The following is a 19,154-nucleotide window of genomic DNA, read 5'->3' on the forward strand; positions in this document are numbered from 1 at the left end:
ACACACACACACACACACACACACACCTGTCTGTCTCGCTCTCTCTCTCTCACACACACACACCTGTCTGTCTCGCTCTCTCTCTCTCACACACAAACACACACACACACACCTGTCTGTCTCGCTCTCTCTCTCACACACACACCTGTCTGTCTCACTCTCTCACACACACACACACACACCTGTCTGTCTCGCTCGCTCACTCACACACACCTGTCTGTCTCGCTCGCTCACTCACACACACACACACACACACACACACCTGTCTGTCTCGCTCTCTCTCTCACACACACACCTGTCTGTCTCACTCTCTCACACACACACACACACACACACACACACACCTGTCTGTCTCGCTCTCTCTCTCTCACACACACACCTGTCTGTCTCGCTCTCTCTCTCTCACACACAAACACACACACACACACCTGTCTGTCTCGCTCTCTCTCTCACACACACACCTGTCTGTCTCGCTCTCTCACACACACACACACACACACACCTGTCTGTCTCGCTCTCTCTCTCTCACACACACACACCTGTCTGTCTCGCTCTCTCTCTCTCACACACAAACACACACACACACACCTGTCTGTCTCGCTCTCTCTCTCACACACACACCTGTCTGTCTCACTCTCTCACACACACTCACACACACCTGTCTGTCTCGCTCGCTCACTCACACACACACACAAATTAATAAATGGAAATTGAATAAATACTTTGTATTTGTTTAAATGGCGCTCAGTGACCCAAGCACAACATCCCCATCTTTATCACCTGATGCTTTACACACAGTGAGAGTTCTGTGGATTTAATAAAACACTCCATTTCCTGTTAGTGCCTTTAGAAATGAGAGGAAACTCCTTTATTAATATTAATATTATGGACCAGACTGTTAATGTTACTGTGCGCCAAAAGAAGTGAAAGTTTTACACTCCAGAAATAAATAATAAAAAAGACTACAGCACGTTTTTTACACGTTTATATCAGTGTGTACTCACCTAAACCTAGGATTGGGATTTTCAGTTTGTTGGAAAGCTCAAAATCTGGGAACTGCTGCATCGGAGAAACAACAACAAGCGACTTCCAAAAAACTAGCAAAAAGAACAAAACAAACAAACGGTGTCGTAAAGCGTTTTATTTTGCGACAGGATATTTACGTGTCTTCAGTAAATATACTGCCATCACTGTTACCATAGTAACACGTGTTCGGGTTGTGCTAATTATAACGGATTTATTTTTAACGGTTAGAAAGTTTATTTTATACACTTGCGCTTGATGAAACGCCAAAATAATCTTACAGACCTTTTTTTTTTAAAGTTGTCGTGTGTCGTGAACACGCCGAATATTTCACGTATTTACATCCTATTAAAGCTGTATTTTATATTTTTTTTAGCTCTTACTTCTCTTTTTTTATACGTTACAAACTTTATAGTCACTAATAAACACCCGGAAGTTCATTAGCATTGAGATAAAGGGCATTGGTGTATAATAAGTGTATATAATATTCATGAATTTACTCTTCAAAAGATAAAACAGCCTGTAATCCGAGGGTGCCAATACTTTCTGAGCTGGCTGCAGGTGCATAAATAGATAGATAGATAGATAGATAGATAGATAGATAGATAGATAGATAGAGTTGTTTGCTTCCTCGGATTCATATGCAAAAGTGTTGCTGATTGTCTGCATTAACTTCAATGCATCTTATGTAAGGGTGCCAATACTTCCGGCAGGTCTAAAATTTTAACTAACAAATTAGTACATTTGCTTTTAAAAAATAAATTAATAAGAGAGAGAAAGAGAGAGAGAGAGAGAAAGAGATACAGATAGAGACACAGAGAGAGAAAGAGAGAGAGAGACACAGAGAGAGAAAGAGAGACAGGGAGAGACACAAAGAGAGAGAGAGAGAGAAAGAGAGACACAGAGAGAGAGAGACGGAGATAGAGAGAGAGAGAAAGGTCCAATCGGCACGCACTGCTCATGGTCAACCTTCACTGTTACCATAGTAACACAGTTCTTACATGATGACAAGTTTCCATTAAATCATATTAACATTTAATTCCTATGGGTTTATCAGTCAATACAAGAGTGAAATGTCTGTACAAAAATGGGTTGTACAAATCAGAATATCTTTACAAAATGTCTCAGTCAGCTGTGATGCACTCGCGCGCTCACGCTCACACACACACACACGCACACGTTTTGTACAAGCTCCTTGTGTGTGTGAGTGATTACATTTATGATTACAACTGAAATACAATTTGTAGCATTAGTGATTTAGTCTATAGTATTGTTCAAAATAATAGCAGTACAATGTGACTAACCAGAATAATCCAGGTTTTTAATATATTTTTTATTTTTGAATGGATCGAAGAATAACCAGAATGGCAAAGGCTCAGCCAATGATCAGCTCCGGGATGATCAAAGACAGTCTGGAGTTACCTGTAAGTACTGTGACAGAAGACGTCTGTGTGAAGCTAATCTATAAATCCCTCTGTAACCTCTTCTGCATGTGCAGAAGAGGTTACAATTCACCAAAGGACACGTCAACTGGCCTAAAGAGAAATGGAGGAACATTTTGTGGACTGATGAGAGTAAAATTGTTCTTTTTGGGTCCAAGGGCCACAGTTTGTGAGCCGACCCCCAAACTCTGAATTCAAGCCACAGTACACAGTGAAGACAGTGAAGCATGGTGGTGCAAGCATCATGATATGGGCATGTTTCTCCCTACATGGTGTTGGGCCTATTTTTTGTATACCAGGGAACTAGTGGGGGTCATGTTGCCTTATGCAGAAGAGGATATGCCCTTGAAATGGTTGTTTTAACAAGGCAATGACCACAAACACACTAGTAAACGAGCAAAGTCTTGGTTCCAAACCAACAAAATTAATGTTATGGAGTGGCCAGCCCAATCCCCGGACCTTAATCCAATCGAGAACTTTTGGGAATATCAAAAATGCTGTTTCTGAAGCAAGAAATGTAATGAATTGTGGAATGTTGTTAAAGAATCATGGAGTGGAATAACATCCGAGAGGTGCCACAAGTCGGTTGACTCCATGCCACGCAGATGTGAAGCAGTTTTAAAAAACTATGGTCATACAACTAAATATTAGTTTAGTGATTAATCCCAGAAACAAAAACGTTTGTACAGTCAATGCCAGACACTGCTATTTTGTGGAACACACCCCTTTCAACTAATTGCCCAATTGTACAGCCTTAAGAGCGTGCATATCATGAATGCTGGGTCTTGTTTGTTTTCTGCAAATCTACTGCACCTACTGGTAACTTGTTTGCCACGTAGCAATAAAAAAATATACTAAAAACCTGGATTATTCTGATTAGTCACATTGCACTGCTATTATTTTGAACAATACTGTATACTGTATACCTAGAAACGTCACGTGATCATTTAATTTGTTGATTAAACATCTGGTTGATGTTTGTTTGATATGTCAAGATCAAAATCCCTGCTTTCTGCCCCGAGGAAGAGGTCTGTGTAAGAAAACTCAAGAGCCTTCGGACAGAACAGCAATGCTCCTGCTTGAGCATGACAAAACTTTAAGTATGAGAGATATTATGTGTTATAAAGACTGGAAATGAGAGGAATGGTTAAACGGTGAAGCCACGGTTTATTAGTTTGCCGTCGCGTCTCGCATGCTGATCCTGACGCTCCGTGAGTCAGTTCGCAGAGGTTTTCCTCGAGCCGGAGAATCGGTGCGTCACGTCACCTTGACGTTAGTACTTAACGTACTCAGACTGAAGGGACTGTGGAAAAAAAAAATAAGACACATGATCAGCAGTGATAAAGATTAAAAAAAAAGTGAACATGGGGAAAAAACTAAACATGAAGGAAGACAAAATACGGACAGAAGGTTTTAAAGGTGATCAGCAAAAGACGGAAAGGAAGACGAAGACCCAATCCAGGTCTGTGACCGTCATCCGAGTTGGATATTTTAGACTTTCTTTAAAAAGAAATAGAATAGGACACGAATCCCTGATTTAGATCGATAGAAAATGAGACACAGACTAAGCAGAAAGAGTTTTGTAGCAGTCGAACAGGACAAATAGCTGGATTTGGTTAGTAGAAGAATAATCTGTATTAGTATAAAGATGGCTGGGAAGATTAGGGGTGGAACAAATAATAATTCCGATAAGCCTGAAAGTCCACTCACAGGGATAGAGCGACTAAGATGGCGGCCTGTGAGCACGACCGGGACGGGACCTCTGGGGTTTGAAGGTCTGAAGTTTCCTCTCATGGCAGGCCTGTGTGCGGGAGCAGGAGAATTGTTGAGGTTGTTATTAACTTCCTGTTGGAAACTCGGGACGGGGTATCCAAAACCGAAGCGTTGTGGAGGAGGGCTGGAGGAGAGGAGTGAAGGATGGAGGGAAGGGTAGGAGAGTGCGATTGTGTCGTCGTCTTCGTCGTCGTCTACGAAGTGGTCCAGGCTGTAAAGGTTGCCGAGGGAACGAGCCAAGCCAGGTGTAAAGCTGCAACACGGATCGTTAATGAATGACATTTGATAAACATAAGCGCACTTCTCTATTCAGAGGATTTTCGTGTGTACGTACCTCTTCATGTTTCCGGCGGACGACGGCATTCGAGCCAGTCTCCTGGTTACAGGGTTGCCGGAAAATGGAGGAGCAGCTTTAGAAGACTTCGAGGGAGGAATGGTGCCGGGTATCGGACGTAAACTGCAGAGAGAACGAAAAGAGAAGGGTATTTATTATAAGACGATGTGCTAATTGTAGGGGTGCCAATAATTATGACCCAGATGGTTTTGTTAACGGTTTCACTTCAGTGAAATTTCAATCATAGTTTAGCTTGCGATGAATCTGAGCCGGGTGTTATTGGGCTTACCCGAGAGCGGACGGAGACCTGAGAGAACGTCGACTCTTCAGCGCTCGCAGTCTGTCTCCCTGAGTTAAGCCCATGTTATTGTCCATGAGGTCAATCTGTAATGGACAGAAGTTAAATAAATATGCAAAGAAAAGAAGGAAGTAATTTTAAGGATAGCGGCATTGAACATCCTGTGAAATGCGGCACCTCGTCGATGCTTTTGGCATTCAGGCTGCTGCTGCTGAGAGAAACGTCGTCCAGGCTGGTGATGAGGTGAGTCAGGTCTCTCTCGGGGTGCGGCCGCGGTCTCGGCTGCTTGGCGCGGTAAAGATCCCCGTCCATCCACATGCTGTGCTGTTTTCTTTAGAGAGAGAAAAAAAAATTCTATCCGTTTTGTTCTGAAGTTTAAATCAGTGTGTCAGAAAACCTTCTCACTCACTCTTCCAGAAAGTTCTGCTGGGGGCCGATGACCGATCCGGGCCTGCAGATGCGAATCCATGCGATGGCCTCTGCAGCCGTGAAGCAGTAATGCTTCATGAGGTAGCAGCCGATCAGGGTGCCGGTCCTGCCAAGGCCAGCTACACACACACACACACACACACACACACACACACACACACACACACACACACGTACATACCAATACACACACAAACAATGAGACTTTTATAAAAACAACATTTCCTGTCCCTCCATCCTGTAGAGAGTTGTTCTCGCATCACTCCCACTCACCTTTACAGTGGACTGCGACGGCGCCCTCGGACGTTTCGCATATGTGCAGGAAACGGCGGATGATGATGTCGCTCGGCGTGCCGCCGTCCACGAAGAACAGGTCGTGATGCGCAAAGCCGGCGTCTGTAAAGCGGCTTCCCTCGTACATCTTCCTGTTGAGCCGGACCACGTCGCTGACGTTGTGCTGGCGAAAGTAGGGGAAGTACGCTTCCGGGGCATGGAGAGGGAATCCTGGGAATTAGGATCATGGAGGTCATTCTTGGGGTATCATTGGGGTATCCAACCCGAGGACACAAAAATCTTTTATTATTTTATTCACCAATCTGCGTGCATCGATATGCTCTGATCATTTATTCTCCTCACTCACCATTCTCGATTTTGCTCTTGGGATGCGGCCCGCTGAAGGCCAGCAGCTTCCCTGGCACAATCCAGTTAAAGTCACCGTTTTCTACGTGCTAAATAAATAAATAAATAAATAAATAAATAAATAAAAGAAAATGACTTGATCGGTTAATCACCAATCATCATTTAGTTATTAAAAGAAATATCAAGACCTAACATCTGTTCATGTAAACTGATTAGTGCTGTTAGTGCTCTCCTCAGAGCATGTTGAGTTAAACCATGCCATCTGTCATCCCTTGTACTGTACGTCACCTCATAGTGCTCGTATTCCTCAACGTCAAACGTCTCGAAGTCAAAGAATCCGTGCTGCAAGGCCTTGACAGAAGAGAATTTAATAATAAACATATGTCACGATGTTTAAAAAAAAAATCTGCATGTTCCTAGAACGGTTTCATTTCAATGCAACCTTTAATATGACATAAAAAAAAAAAAGATACTTAGGGACTGAACTTTCCACTAGTCATCCCAGTGTTATACATTTTTACATCTATATTCTTAAACATATTCAAGCACATGAGAGTGTGTGTGTGCCCTGCAATGGGTTGGCCACTGATGAACCCAGCATCTATTGTGTGCACATATTTTTTCCAAGAGCAGGTCCCTTCTACCTCTTACATCCTGTTGATGGAATATTGGTACTTAAGCTAAGTCTTTGGCCTACTTCAAGAAAAGATTTGATTACATTTTGAAAAAAGAAAAAAGATCCCCGTGGTTTAAAATGATTCCTCAGTAGACTCACAGCTTCTTTGATTGATTCACTAATGCAGTAATTCATTTCCGTCTCTACTCTCAACTCTACTGTTGCAGAATCTTTTTAAACCTCTGAGGTGTTTTGTAGAAGACGGTTATGTAAGCCTTCAGTCCTGACTCGTGTCTTGCCGATTTCCTGTGACAGCGTTTGTTCGTAGGGCAGATAATTAGACTAAAGGATTATGATTAGGCTTTGGAGCTTCTAGAAGTACATGACACATAAATAATTAAACGGGCTTCTGTTGCACACTAACCTTACGGATTCCATGTAAACAATCTAAGATGGTGAGGTTGTAGGTGCAGTTCCCGAAAGCAGCGTCTCTGAAAGAAGACACAGGAAGTGAACCTGGTGTTCTGTTTGTGCTTAAGGGTGAAACAAACAAACAAACAAACAAACAAAAAAAGATTCGTACCTGAAGGGCAGGTAGGACACATTAGTCCCAGATATCAGGGCTCGGTAGACTTCCTCTGGAGTTCTCTTTAAGTATATTACCTGGAATGGAAGAGAAGACGATTCATCATCTGCAAATCTAAAATGGTATGTTCAAGTGTTGGGAGAAGTGGTTGAGTGAGACCCACAGCGTAGGCGCCGATCAGGAAGGCGGCGTTGGCTCTCTTGTGCTGGTCGTAGCTGGTGTAATGAATGATGCGTTTCCGGGAAAGAGTGAAAGACTGGAAGGACACAGAAAAACATTGCTAAGCGAAGCCTTGCATTTCATTTTATTAAACCTTATTTCTAAATATCTACTTGATGTCCGATTTACATTTACTGCATTTAGCAGACACTCTTGTCCAGAGTGACTCACATTTTTATTTCAATTTATACAACTTAGTAATTGAGGGTTAAGGCCCTTGCTCCGGTGCCCAGCAATGGCACCTTAATGGACCTGGGATTCAAACTCATGACCTTCTGCTCAGTAGTAACACCTTAAACTCTAGGCTACCGCATCCCTATTGTAAAAACACAAACTGAACATCAACAGTTATTAATCAGGCTTAAATAACATCCCTGTGAATTATCTGTGACTATGACATGTTATGAAGTGTTCAGATTAAATATCTATGTTTGTTTCAAACAAAATTGGTCGCAGTTTCTAGCGTTTAAAAGTGGAAGGAACTGGGCCAATCATAAGACAGTATACAGGACTACAAACATCTGTTACTTAGCTAATGACCACTGGCTCGAAACCTGCTTCATCATGTGTTACAGGGGGCCGTTTAAATATTTCATCACGAGCCTGGTTGTGTGCAATTGTACATGTAGCACTTAATGGTTTTACGTTCTCTTTTGTTTGTTTCTCTCTCGTGTTCTTGTTTCTTGGCACGAAGGCTTTTAGCGCTTCAACGTGATTGCTAGAGACTTGTTTACTCCTACACACTCCAAGGTGTGCAATTTTTTTATAAATAGTCATCATCACAAATCAGCTTTACAACAATCCAGATGTAGATGCGGCTTGCTAATGAATAAGCCAGAGGCTACTGTGGCAAGGAAAAACTCCCTGATTCAGCACTAATGAACAATGCAAGGTGTTCGGATTAGGAGGAGAGAAAGAGACTCCTGTAGTCCAGGAGGTGGTTGTAGACTGGTCACAGATACATGATGTTGTTGTTTTAATACACCCTCATCTACTTGCCAAAGGTTTTGTCCCTTACGCAAATATACGGCATTTGGATTGGACATGCCTGGTGTTTAGAAGAGCACTCGAGATATTGAGTTAAGAAAATTCATATGGGTTAATTTCTCAGTCACACACACAAATGGGTCAAATACCTTTAGATCAACTCCTTTGGAAAAAATCTGAAAGTCAGCATTACTTAGAGGACTAAGTACACAGCTACAAGACTAAGATTACAGCTGTGACTTTCTGCTGTAACTTGTCACCTTACCTTGAGCTTTTTGTTCAGCTTACAGCAGTATCGATACAACATGGCCAGGTTCAGAGGGCCGAAGTCCGCGTAGAAGCTAAAACAGAAAATCAGACATATAACACATTGTATATTTGTCTATTTTGTCGATTGATCTTACGGGTCTTCCGTAAGGATGTGATTAACGTCTTTAGAAAGAGTGTCTAACGTTAAAACTTTGTCCCATCTGACAAAGATGTATTCTTGAAAACATGACAAACTGCTTTATCTTTCCTCATCTAATTAACCAAGACCAAAGCAAGGCTGGTGATGGAACGAGTGTTTGCAGCTGCTATAAAAAAACAGAGCTAATATGCACAATATGTCATAGACAAATAAGAATAAGAGGAATCCAAAAAGTTTTCTGTGTGTAACTGGGTAACACGATTATAGCAGGAGCATTCAAGGGAACACAGCGTCCTGAAGGTTAAACTTTTAACACTGAATTGTAAGGCTTTACTCACTTTTCATAGACAAGCTCGTCGTCCGTGCAGAAGTAGTGTGCGTTAGCTGTACTTTTCGGTTTTCCTCGGAGAGTTGCAAAGTATAAGCGATCTGCAAACAAACAAGCAAACTTGTTAAGTGCTTGGACCCCTAATTCATGACGCACGCATGTAATTGACGTACAAGATGTATTGTGACGTACGACACGTTTTTGTGACATACGAGACGTTTTGTGACGTACATACAAGGCGTTTTGTGACGTACAACGCGTCCCATTTTTTTAATACAGCTCAAACAAACACAAAACAAACAGGACTTCTTGTTATTTTCTATAACAATAAAACATAATCATAAATATACCTTTAATCAACTCGGCAGCTCCACTTTCACCCGCCATAGCATTCAATATCGACGACGTACACAAATAACCAAAGGTGCAAAATACTGTGACGAATGTCGAAAAAAAAAGTTTACATTTCACCTAAAAAAACGTGTTTCGATTGCAAAACAAAATGAAAGTCTTATTATTTCCCAGCCAAAGTAATTTTCCCTCAGCCACTTCGCCCGTAGCTGATAAACTTCCCCGGACTTTAAACACTTAAACACTGCGTACTGCAGCACTACGTAGTACGTCATCAATAGGCGACCGCACTATTTTCAAATACTATTTAGCACGTTAGTATGCGAAAACGCCGTAGCTTGGCAACCGCGTGCCCCTTGTCTCTGGGTCGCGAGACGAAGCGTTACCTTGGAAGTACGGGCTTTTACAGTCATCTGACCAATCAGCGTTGGAGGCGCAGCACGCGACGTCAAAAAAAGGCGGGGGAAGGATTTTCCTGGATTACTGAAGTAAAACACGAAGGCTACATGTTTAGTGTCTACATGAGGTAAAGCACGAAGGCTACATGTTTAGTGTCTACATGAGGTAAAACACGAAGGCTACATGTTTAGTGTCTACATGAGGTAAAACATGAAAGCTACATGTTTAGTGTCTACATGAGGTAAAACACGAAGGCTACATGTTTAGTGTCTACATGAGGTAAAATACGAAGGCTACATGTTTAGTGTCTACATGAGGTAAAACATGAAAGCTACATGTTTAGTGTCTACATGAGGTAAAACACGAAGGCTACATGTTTAGTGTCTACATGAGGTAAAACACGAAGGCTACATGTTTAGTGTCTACATGAGGTAAAACACGAAGGCTACATGTTTAGTGTTTACATGAGGTAAAACATGAAAGCTACATGTTTAGTGTCTACATGAGGTAAAACACGAAAGCTACATGTTTAGTGTCTACATGAGGTAAAACACGAAAGCTACATGTTTAGTGTCTACATGAGGTAAAACATGAAAGCTACATGTTTAGTGTCTACATGAGGTAAAACACGAAAGCTACATGTTTAGTGTCTACATGAGGTAAAACACGAAAGCTACATGTTTAGTGTCTACATGAGGTAAAACATGAAAGCTACATGTTTAGTGTCTAAAGCTTCATCAGCCCTTTTTATAAAGCTAATGGACTTTACATCGACTTTATGACTAAAATATACCTATATGGAGAAGTGTGATGATTTATTCACAACCCTGACATATAACATTCAACTCATCGTGTCACAATCAGGTTTTGTGGAAATATCAATCTGTGCTGAGCTTGAAATGTACATTACCGTGATCATAGAGAATACATTTACATTTCCAGCATTTAGCAGACACCCTTATCCAGAGCGACTAACAGTTTTATATTATTTTATACAGCTGAGCAATTGAGGCTTAAGGGACTTGCTCAGGGGCCCTGCAGGGGCAGCCTGGTGGACTTGGGAATGGAACTCACAAACTTTCGATTGGTAGTCCAGCACCTTAACCACTAGGCTACCACATCCCAGAATACAGTACCCTGAAAACAGAACATAAGGCACTTTGAACTTAGAGTATACAGTACACTGAGATTGGGCCATATGGTACCCTAAGCGTGAAACATACAGTACCCTAAACTTGGAGCTGGCAGTACTCTGAGCTTTCAACATACCGAACTTGAAGCATACAGTACCCAGAGATCAGAACACCTGGTACTGGAGACTTTAACATACAGTACCCTAAATACAGAAAATATGGTATCCTAAGCAAGAAACAGACAGGACCATGAGATTTGAATGTACACTACTACTCTGGGTTTGGAACGTGCAGTTCCCCAAGTGAGGAACACCCCCTGGCCTAATAAGGTTACATGGCTATGACTTGTTTTAGCACTTTGGCATGCTTTCTAGCCAACTCACATTCGTTCACAACCCTCAACCACACACCGGGAAAGCACTTGCCATTTCCATCTTCAGCATTACAATTTATCAGTGTGCAATCAAAAACTATATTTTATTGGATTAATGGAGCCATAAAGCCACCAGATGTATGATATAATCTTGAAACTATTTAAGAATTGATTAGGGTACTTGGATGGGTCTTGAAATATCTTCAACATTATTCCCCAAGGCCAAAGTAAGAAGAAAAAAAAACTTACCTGCGATGTGTGTGATCCAGGCAGTTGGGGGTACCATAGCAGGAGGCCTCCGTTTGACCCGCCAGTGTCCCCCCCAGACTGGCAAACGGGACATGCCTTCATTAAGGTCAGGAATAAGATGATAATGAGGCCAAACTCTTAATATTCCTCAGATACTCCTCACCAATGTGCATTCTCTTTTGAGTACTAAGGAATCTGCCAGGAAGCTCAAATCATCACTTTGAGTTATCCAAATGGAACAGAGGACAGGATTCGTCCACAGACAAAAAAACAACTATAGGAACCCGCTCACCTGAGAACATGCCATGGAACAAGAGCAAGAGCCACTCGTGTTACAGACTCGGGTTACCCCAGCTCTTGTCCTGGTGCAGCATTCCGTTACACTCGATTCTCATACGTGAGGGCACCACATATTTCCAGGCTTGATCTTGGACTTATCATGCTCATAACTTGTTCTTGTTTCCTATATGGTATCTCCCAACAGCATGCATAAAAACATTTTATTTCTTCTAAGACGTGCTGTTACAGATCAGGTGCTGTGATCAGGGTCCAAACGGAGAATGGTGTCTAATAGTAGGGCGAGGTCTCTAATAAGGTTACAGGAGAGGTTATTAGGAGGGTGTGGGGGACATATGAGAAACCCTAAGGTGTGTTTATTTATGACATAGAAGAAATGATATAGGAAAAAAGAAATAAAACTCAGTGTCTGTGTTATTCCAGTAATACACTTGGGAACTGAAGCGTGTCGTCTATTCCTGTGCCCCAGCATTATTGCTTTATTATTAATCTAACTTTAAAGTATTTTTGTTTGTTCTTTCAATAATCTCTCACATACTCTTCAAAGAGACGCTTTTACATTAGACATTTTAAATGCCATTGTTGTTTTTGATACATTATGTGAAATTTAAAAACTAAATAAAATAAAAACTGTTTTATAATAGTTTAACTGCCAGACAAGTAGAAAGAAAATGTGACAACCCACATTTCTATGATGTGTATTATAGCTATCTTATGTATTTTATATTGTAGCTTATTTAATGTTTTTTGCCTAATAATCATCATTATTTTTGACCACAGGGTGGCGCAATACACACGACGAGAAAGCGCAAACGAAAAAATATGTATAATTTTTTTTATTATATAAATATTTTAAAATATATTCACTTTTATATCACAATTATTTTCCATTATGATTAGTTTGCTTTTACTGTACAAAAAAAATAATTTTGACGCGCAAGAAAAAAAATAAGCACTCTGATTGGCTGGTCTGAGGAGGCGTGATAGCGTCGTCAATGCCACAGAAATTTTAAGTTTACAAGATGTTTCACTTGTGTAGTTCCCGGGTTGGAGATAAACAACTAATTTGTAAAATAAAAAAATCTTTAGTTTTGTTAATTTAACACCAACAAATGACTTATTTATTCATTAAAATGCATTTTGTATGATTGCAAACTAATTCACGTGGATGAACGTTTTTTGTTTTGTCACAAGTGGGACTTCTTGCTTTTGGTACAGCGTCTTAGTGGAAATCTAAAATGGCGGCGGTGACGACAATGCGGCGCTGCTTCAGGATCCTTAGACATCTGGTAAAATTAGTTCAGCACGTGTTGTAATGGTTTCTAAAATTCTTTATGCAGGTCATTTGCTCGAAACATCAGTTTAAACATATGTTTTTTGTTGCAACATGGGTAACCGGTTCATATAAACGACTCCGAATCGTTTCTTCGAGAGTCTATTGGTCATTAAATAAGTATGACTTTTTAATACGTTGCAGTGCAGTAAAATGATTTAATGCACATATATGAGGACTTGGTACTTTTCTGCATGAGTCAAATGTTTGTACGTTGCTACGTCTAAGAAAATGCCATTTGTAGGACAGGGAGTCGATTCAGTAAGAAAAGTGTCTCGACTCAAATTCAAGATTCGGTTCGAACGTTTTCGGCACCTACGAGGTGAAATGAGAAGCCACTGAAACTGACGTAGGAATGAACGAGCACTGAGCCAATAATATACTCCTGTGCTCTGATTACAGCCAATCAGAGCACAGGGACGCACACTGAGGGGATATCGGTGTGTGATTTCATTTCAGTTTAGCAGGAGTGCAACCCAGTGATGAAAGTAAAATGAAGCCCAACAGGAATAACCATTCTAAGGCAAATGACAAAACAGACAAGTATATGATTTCGTAGAGTGATGTAAGACCAATGCAATGCTGCTTTACCTTAACGTACCTTACGTTTAAGGCAACAAGGACATTTGTGATTTGACATATGGGTCTATTACTGTTTTTTTCCTTCTGTGTCTCTCTGTGTGGAAGCCCCAGTTGTCGTCCCGCCGCTGTAGACCGTGTCCCAGGCTCTGGGCAGCTGGATCTGTTCATGTCCTCAATCGACCTTCAGCTTTCAGCTCACAGCAATGGAGAGGATTCAGACACAGCAGTGGTACCTGCTTTACTTAGCTTCTCAACAAAAAAGTTTATGTGGTGTTTGCTGATTCGCCACAGTATGGTTCATGTTGTTTGCTACTTTTAGTGGCTTCTGGACAAGTTCTCCAGTTCAAGTTGTCGGACATTGGCGAGGGGATCATGGAGGTGACGGTCAAGGAGTGGTGTGTACATAATTGATTTAAAACAGTCTTTTCCATGTGCTTCCATGAGGAATTGGGCCATGACCACTTTACTTCAGTTCACTTTGCTTTTTTACTTGTGGTTGAACTACTTTCCATGACTCCGCCTACCTGTCGTGACTTCTCCTCATGTCTTTGTATATCACTAGACATGTTTGTCAATTTTAAACTTGCTCTTACTTACTTTTTTGCCCGTTAGCTGATTTCAGTGCTGTCCTTTCTATGAAGGTATGTGAAAGAGGGCGATAAGGTTTCCCAGTTTGACAGCATCTGCGAGGTGCAGAGCGACAAAGCTTCCGTCACTATTACAAGCCGATACGACGGAATCATAAAGAAACTTCACTACGATGTAGATTCTCTCGCTCTTGTCGGGTCACCTCTCGTGGACATCGAGACAGACACACCACAAGGTAAATACACTAACGGACATTATACGTCATAGTCAATTCCAGAACGCAAAGTGATGTGGCCTTGATTCAGAATTTGTTGCTCTGTGGGTGATGTTACTTTCTGCATCCTCCAGATGGCGGTCATGAGGAGGATATTGTGGCGACACTCGCAGTATCTCATGAACACCCTCACCAGGAGATTAAAGGACATAAAACTCTGGCTACACCCACAGTGCGACGTCTTGCCATGGAGAACAATGTAGGTATAAACGTCTGGTGGAGGAGGTAGCTGAAGATGCATGACATGGCATCTTACCAGCCAATCTGTCGTCTGTTTGTTGTTACTTCTTGTTAAATTTTTTGTCAGGTTAAACTGAGTGAGGTGGTGGGGACAGGAAAAGACGGCCGTATCCTAAAAGAGGACATCCTTAACTTCTTGGCCAAGCAGACGGGTGCAATCCTACCTTACGACGACGTTAAGGTGCCATCGGCACCAGCTGCTCCTGCCCAGGTGGAGAAAGCAGCCCCACATCCTACGCCCACCGTCCCCCGACCTGTCTTTACTGGGAAAGACATGACAGAGCCACTCAATGGTGACCTCAACTACTTTAGCTATTGTGGCTCCTTCAGTTACAAAGATGTTGGCGACTATCCTTATTGACATCACCTCATGTCCTTGGCACCGGACAGTCCGTCTCATTCCTGTGTCTTTATATCCACAGGTTTCCAGAAGGCCATGTTGAAGACGATGACGGCTGCCTTGAAGATCCCTCACTTCGGTTACTGTGATGAGGTGGACCTCACCAATCTGGTGATATTACGCTCAGAACTGAAAGGTGTGGCTGAATCCCGAGGGGTCAAACTGAGCTACATGCCCTTCTTCATTAAGGTATGACTGAGTGCGTGATTGTCTTCTTCAGTCTAAAATCAGAAATACATGGGAATATATACATAGATGGATGGATGGATAGACTTGTATATGGACTGATCAGCGGTACTTAAGTAGATAAGGGCTTGATGTGCGGAGTAGTGAGTGTATAGCCTGGTGAATGGTTGGGTGTGTTGGTGGATGAACAGATTAGGAAATGAATAGACAGATAGAAGGGTTAATGAACAGATTGACAAGGTGATCTGATAGATGAGGGGAATGATGTGTGGATGAATGGTGTACTGATGGGTAATGGATACAGAAAAGGGAGGATGGAGTAATGGAAAGGTGTATGGATGAACTTATAGGTGAAAGGATGGTTGGATATGTGGATGGATGGATGGATGGATGGATGGATGGAATGGTAGCTTGGAAGATTTATATGTGGAATGATGAAGCGATTGGTGGAAGGATGTACAGGTGGATGAATAGGTATTTTGGTAATTTGGAGAAGTGGGCAGACAGGTAGATAAGATTAAGGGTGGATTGAATGAAGGGTGGTTGGATAGTTCAGAGGTATCCATGTGACTATAAATGAATCAGCGAGTCATTCTGTTGAGATATCTTGAGATTTGTTAACAATATCAACATCCTACTCTGCTGTATTTAGGCTGCATCTCTCAGCCTGCTGCAGTTCCCAATCCTCAATGCCTCAGTTGACGAAAGCTGTCAGAACATCACTTACAAGGTGAGATCACGCAGCCGACATAAATCCTGAGTCTTCTACCTAAAAATACATCATCTTTGAAGAAATTTCCTTTGTGCTGTTTGTGCAGGCGTCCCATAACATCGGTCTGGCCATGGACACTCTGCAGGGTCTGCTGGTGCCCAACGTGAAAGGCGTGCAGGCTCTGAGCGTGTTCGAAATCGCAGCGGAGCTGAACCGACTGCAGGCGCTAGGATCGGGCGGGCAGCTGGGCACGGCAGACCTGACGGGGGGCACGTTCACCATCTCCAACATCGGCTCGGTGAGCTTGTATACACACTAAAGCCACGTTCACACTGCAGGTAAAAGTGGCCCAAATCTGATTTTTTTTTTTTTTTGAGTCAAGTGACCAGGTCAGACTTCTTCAGGAGTGTGAACACTCAAATCTGGCCCAGATCTGATTTTTTCAAATGTGGCCGCAGTGTGAACAACCAAGGCGGATTTGATGCGAATCTACATCGACATCCGTCACAATTATGCGCCGGCGAGTACGCACACAAACGTGACTACGCCTACAAAATGGATCAAATAATTTTCAAAACACTGCGTCTCTGTGCTGCCATTACACAAACAAAAGCGAAAATGCTTACTTCCTCCATAACCTGGCCACCTTTAGCTCAACGGCGTGCTGCGTGTGACGTCATTGTTATTGTTCATTTGCGCATGCGGGTCAGTTCGAAACAGCAAACAGTTCACACTGGTATCTGATATAGGCCACATTTTAAAAGGTAATGTGAACAGCCAAACAAAAAAAATTAGATCTGAGTAAAATATCCGAATTGAGCATTAAGACTCAAGAGGAGTGAGAGCAGTGGGCCCGAGGTTATGGAAAAGCTAATTGATTACACAAGCAAACGAGACCGCAACTGTGGAAACTGAAACATTATTAAAAATCGAAATAAATTGTGTCAAACAGATCCGGGAGGAATTTACAATGCTTTACAACTCAATTATCACCTTGTAAAACCACTTTGTGATTAATTAGTGTAAAAGTAAATAAATTTGAGGGGAAATTTGAGAAAATAAATATTTATTTTTTACATATTATTATTTAGTTTAAATAAGTTGTGCACTGTTTGCAAGCCCAACTGATTTGCCCCTTTTAATCAAGTTAATCACTTACTAGCCAAAAGATGGCGCTACATCCTGAAAACAAGTCGTCATCTACTGAGTCGTTGATCTGGTTTTATTTGTTTTTAGATCATGTGTACAAAATCTGCATTCGATTAACAAACCGGCTCATTCTTAATAGCCAGAAAACAGGAAACCTGATTGTGTTCCATGTTGAGCTCAGCCAGGCAGGGAGCTTTTAGTGATGAGGGGCATGCGGGGTTTAAATGACCTTGACAAGTTCTCAGAGAGCTGAGTCAGAGCTGCCTGATTCAGCCGTGCCGAAAGGATCAGTCATGAGGGAGATTGAAATCTCACGGTGCATCAGATCATCTGAGGCCTGGTTAAGGAGGGGGGAAAAGACAAGCTTGAGAAACTCGGTTATGCGACAAAACAATACATTTATTAGAGAAGCAGTAATTAGTGTCCGTGATGGGAGCAGATTGGGAACTGGGTGATCTGGAGCCTGTGGTTTATTTTGGGATGTTTGTGATGTTTCAGATTGGAGGGACTTACGCCATGCCGGTGATCCTGCCCCCGGAGGTGGCCATAGGAGCTTTGGGAAAGATCCAGGTAAGCTTCATCAGGTTTAAATAAAACAGTCAGAGACTACAATCCAGATGCAACCGACTATTTCATTCATTATAAATTTGTTTAAAAAAAATGTAATCTTGTTTATTCATAATGAATCTCGAAGAGCATTCAAATAAGGAAAACTGAAGTGTTTACATAAACAATACCATTTTGTTGACTTTTTTAAAATATGTTAAATAATTAATTGATGATAAATAACTACAAATAAAATAGAAGCTTCCAAATAAATCATAAAATTAATATTAAATAATTTTAATTCAAATAGAAGAAACTGTTTCCACCTTTTCTTAGAAGCGTGTCGTCTCTCTCTCTCTCTCTCTCTCTCATTTGTTCTCCACATCGTTTCCATCTCATTCAGATCCTGCCGAGGTTCGACGCCGGTGGCGAGCTGGTTAAAGCCCATGTAATGAACGTGAGCTGGTCAGCAGATCATCGTGTCATTGACGGAGCCACCATGTCCCACTTCTCCAACCTGTGGCGCTCGTACCTAGAACAACCCACTTCTATGCTGCTAGACCTCAAATGAGGATCTTCCACTACACTGTGCCTTCCTGCATTTACTCACAAATGGACAAACCTTTGGTCTGAACTCTGATGTATGTGCTGATTTGATTAAAATTCCACTCGTCCAGGTGTCATGTAGATATATTTAATTTTAGAACAGAAGTTTGAGGCTGTGTTCCAATCCTATATAGACTTCTCCTTGTCTTCTCCACTCGGTTTCATCTCTTTCTCCCTCTCAGCTAATATAGTGGAGATAATATGAGAAAGATTTACCCAGAATTTTATTTTCAAAATGGTGGATACATTAAAAGTGAATAAAGACATGAAATAAAAAACAGCACTTGATTTGTGATTGTCAAACAATTTTTTTTAAAAGAAATGTATGTATAGTTTATACCATGTCTTTAGTTAGCTAACTAGCAAATTACTACTATTTATCTAATTAGCATGCTAACATCTTTACTAGTGACTCAAGAGCTAGCACAAAATATTACTCAGCTAGATTATAAGCAAATCAGGTGATTTTGTTGTAATATGTAGAATCCTATGTCCCTGTTAATAATATTAATTAACTAGCTAGTACTTAAGACAATATTCTTATAGCTAGGCTACAGCTAATAACAACAATGACAGACATTTTAAGTAAACAGCTATAATTTATAGCATGAACAAATAAAAATATACCACTGTATCTAGTTTAGCTTGTCTGA

General features: G+C 41.4%; 3 protein-coding genes across 10 annotated transcripts in view; 1 reads left to right on the forward strand and 2 right to left on the reverse strand.

Moving 5' to 3' along the window:
• The window catches only part of zgc:110366 (uncharacterized protein LOC550476 homolog), a 6,343-nt gene extending 5,182 nt beyond the window's left edge, over window positions 1–1,161 (reverse strand). For all 3 annotated transcript variants that reach the window (XM_047815521.1, XM_027148604.2, XM_047815520.1), the window contains exon 1: window positions 1,005–1,161. In XM_047815521.1, coding sequence (XP_047671477.1) covers window positions 1,005–1,065 — 61 coding nt within the window. In that variant the 5' untranslated portion in view covers window positions 1,066–1,161. The remainder of the gene's footprint in view (window positions 1–1,004) is intronic.
• An 880-nt stretch (window positions 1,162–2,041) lies between these two features.
• Window positions 2,042–9,575, reverse strand: cdc14aa (cell division cycle 14Aa). Its single transcript, XM_027148595.2, has 15 exons — window positions 9,434–9,575; window positions 9,094–9,184; window positions 8,612–8,687; window positions 7,304–7,396; window positions 7,138–7,217; window positions 6,979–7,045; window positions 6,227–6,289; window positions 5,940–6,027; window positions 5,573–5,803; window positions 5,280–5,418; window positions 5,048–5,201; window positions 4,862–4,956; window positions 4,573–4,695; window positions 4,176–4,491; window positions 2,042–3,768 (listed from the first exon to the last, which is right to left on the reverse strand). Exons 1-15 carry the CDS (start codon window positions 9,468–9,470, stop codon window positions 3,739–3,741), a joined length of 1,683 nt encoding a protein of 560 aa, XP_027004396.2. The 5' UTR covers window positions 9,471–9,575; the 3' UTR covers window positions 2,042–3,738.
• Window positions 9,576–9,754: 179 nt separating this feature from the next.
• Window positions 9,755–18,789, forward strand: LOC113644072 (lipoamide acyltransferase component of branched-chain alpha-keto acid dehydrogenase complex, mitochondrial-like). 6 transcript variants are annotated; one of them, XM_027148598.2, is made up of 12 exons: window positions 10,512–10,530; window positions 13,080–13,174; window positions 13,906–14,029; window positions 14,120–14,195; window positions 14,442–14,623; window positions 14,737–14,861; window positions 14,970–15,195; window positions 15,325–15,491; window positions 16,141–16,218; window positions 16,307–16,498; window positions 17,848–17,919; window positions 18,299–18,789. In XM_027148598.2, exons 2-12 carry the CDS (start codon window positions 13,124–13,126, stop codon window positions 18,464–18,466), a joined length of 1,461 nt encoding a protein of 486 aa, XP_027004399.1. In that variant the 5' UTR covers window positions 10,512–10,530; window positions 13,080–13,123; the 3' UTR covers window positions 18,467–18,789. The 6 variants fall into 6 exon arrangements, with proteins under 6 accessions (XP_047657311.1, XP_027004402.1, XP_027004399.1 ...); XM_047801340.1 differs by lacking the exon at window positions 10,512–10,530 and adding an exon at window positions 12,935–12,953; XM_027148601.2 differs by lacking the exons at window positions 10,512–10,530; window positions 13,080–13,174 and adding an exon at window positions 9,846–9,960.
• Window positions 18,790–19,154: the final 365 nt, after the last annotated feature.

Source organism: Tachysurus fulvidraco, chromosome 1, assembly GCF_022655615.1.
Source record: "Tachysurus fulvidraco isolate hzauxx_2018 chromosome 1, HZAU_PFXX_2.0, whole genome shotgun sequence".
NCBI classification, from domain to species: Eukaryota; Metazoa; Chordata; class Actinopteri; order Siluriformes; family Bagridae; genus Tachysurus; species Tachysurus fulvidraco.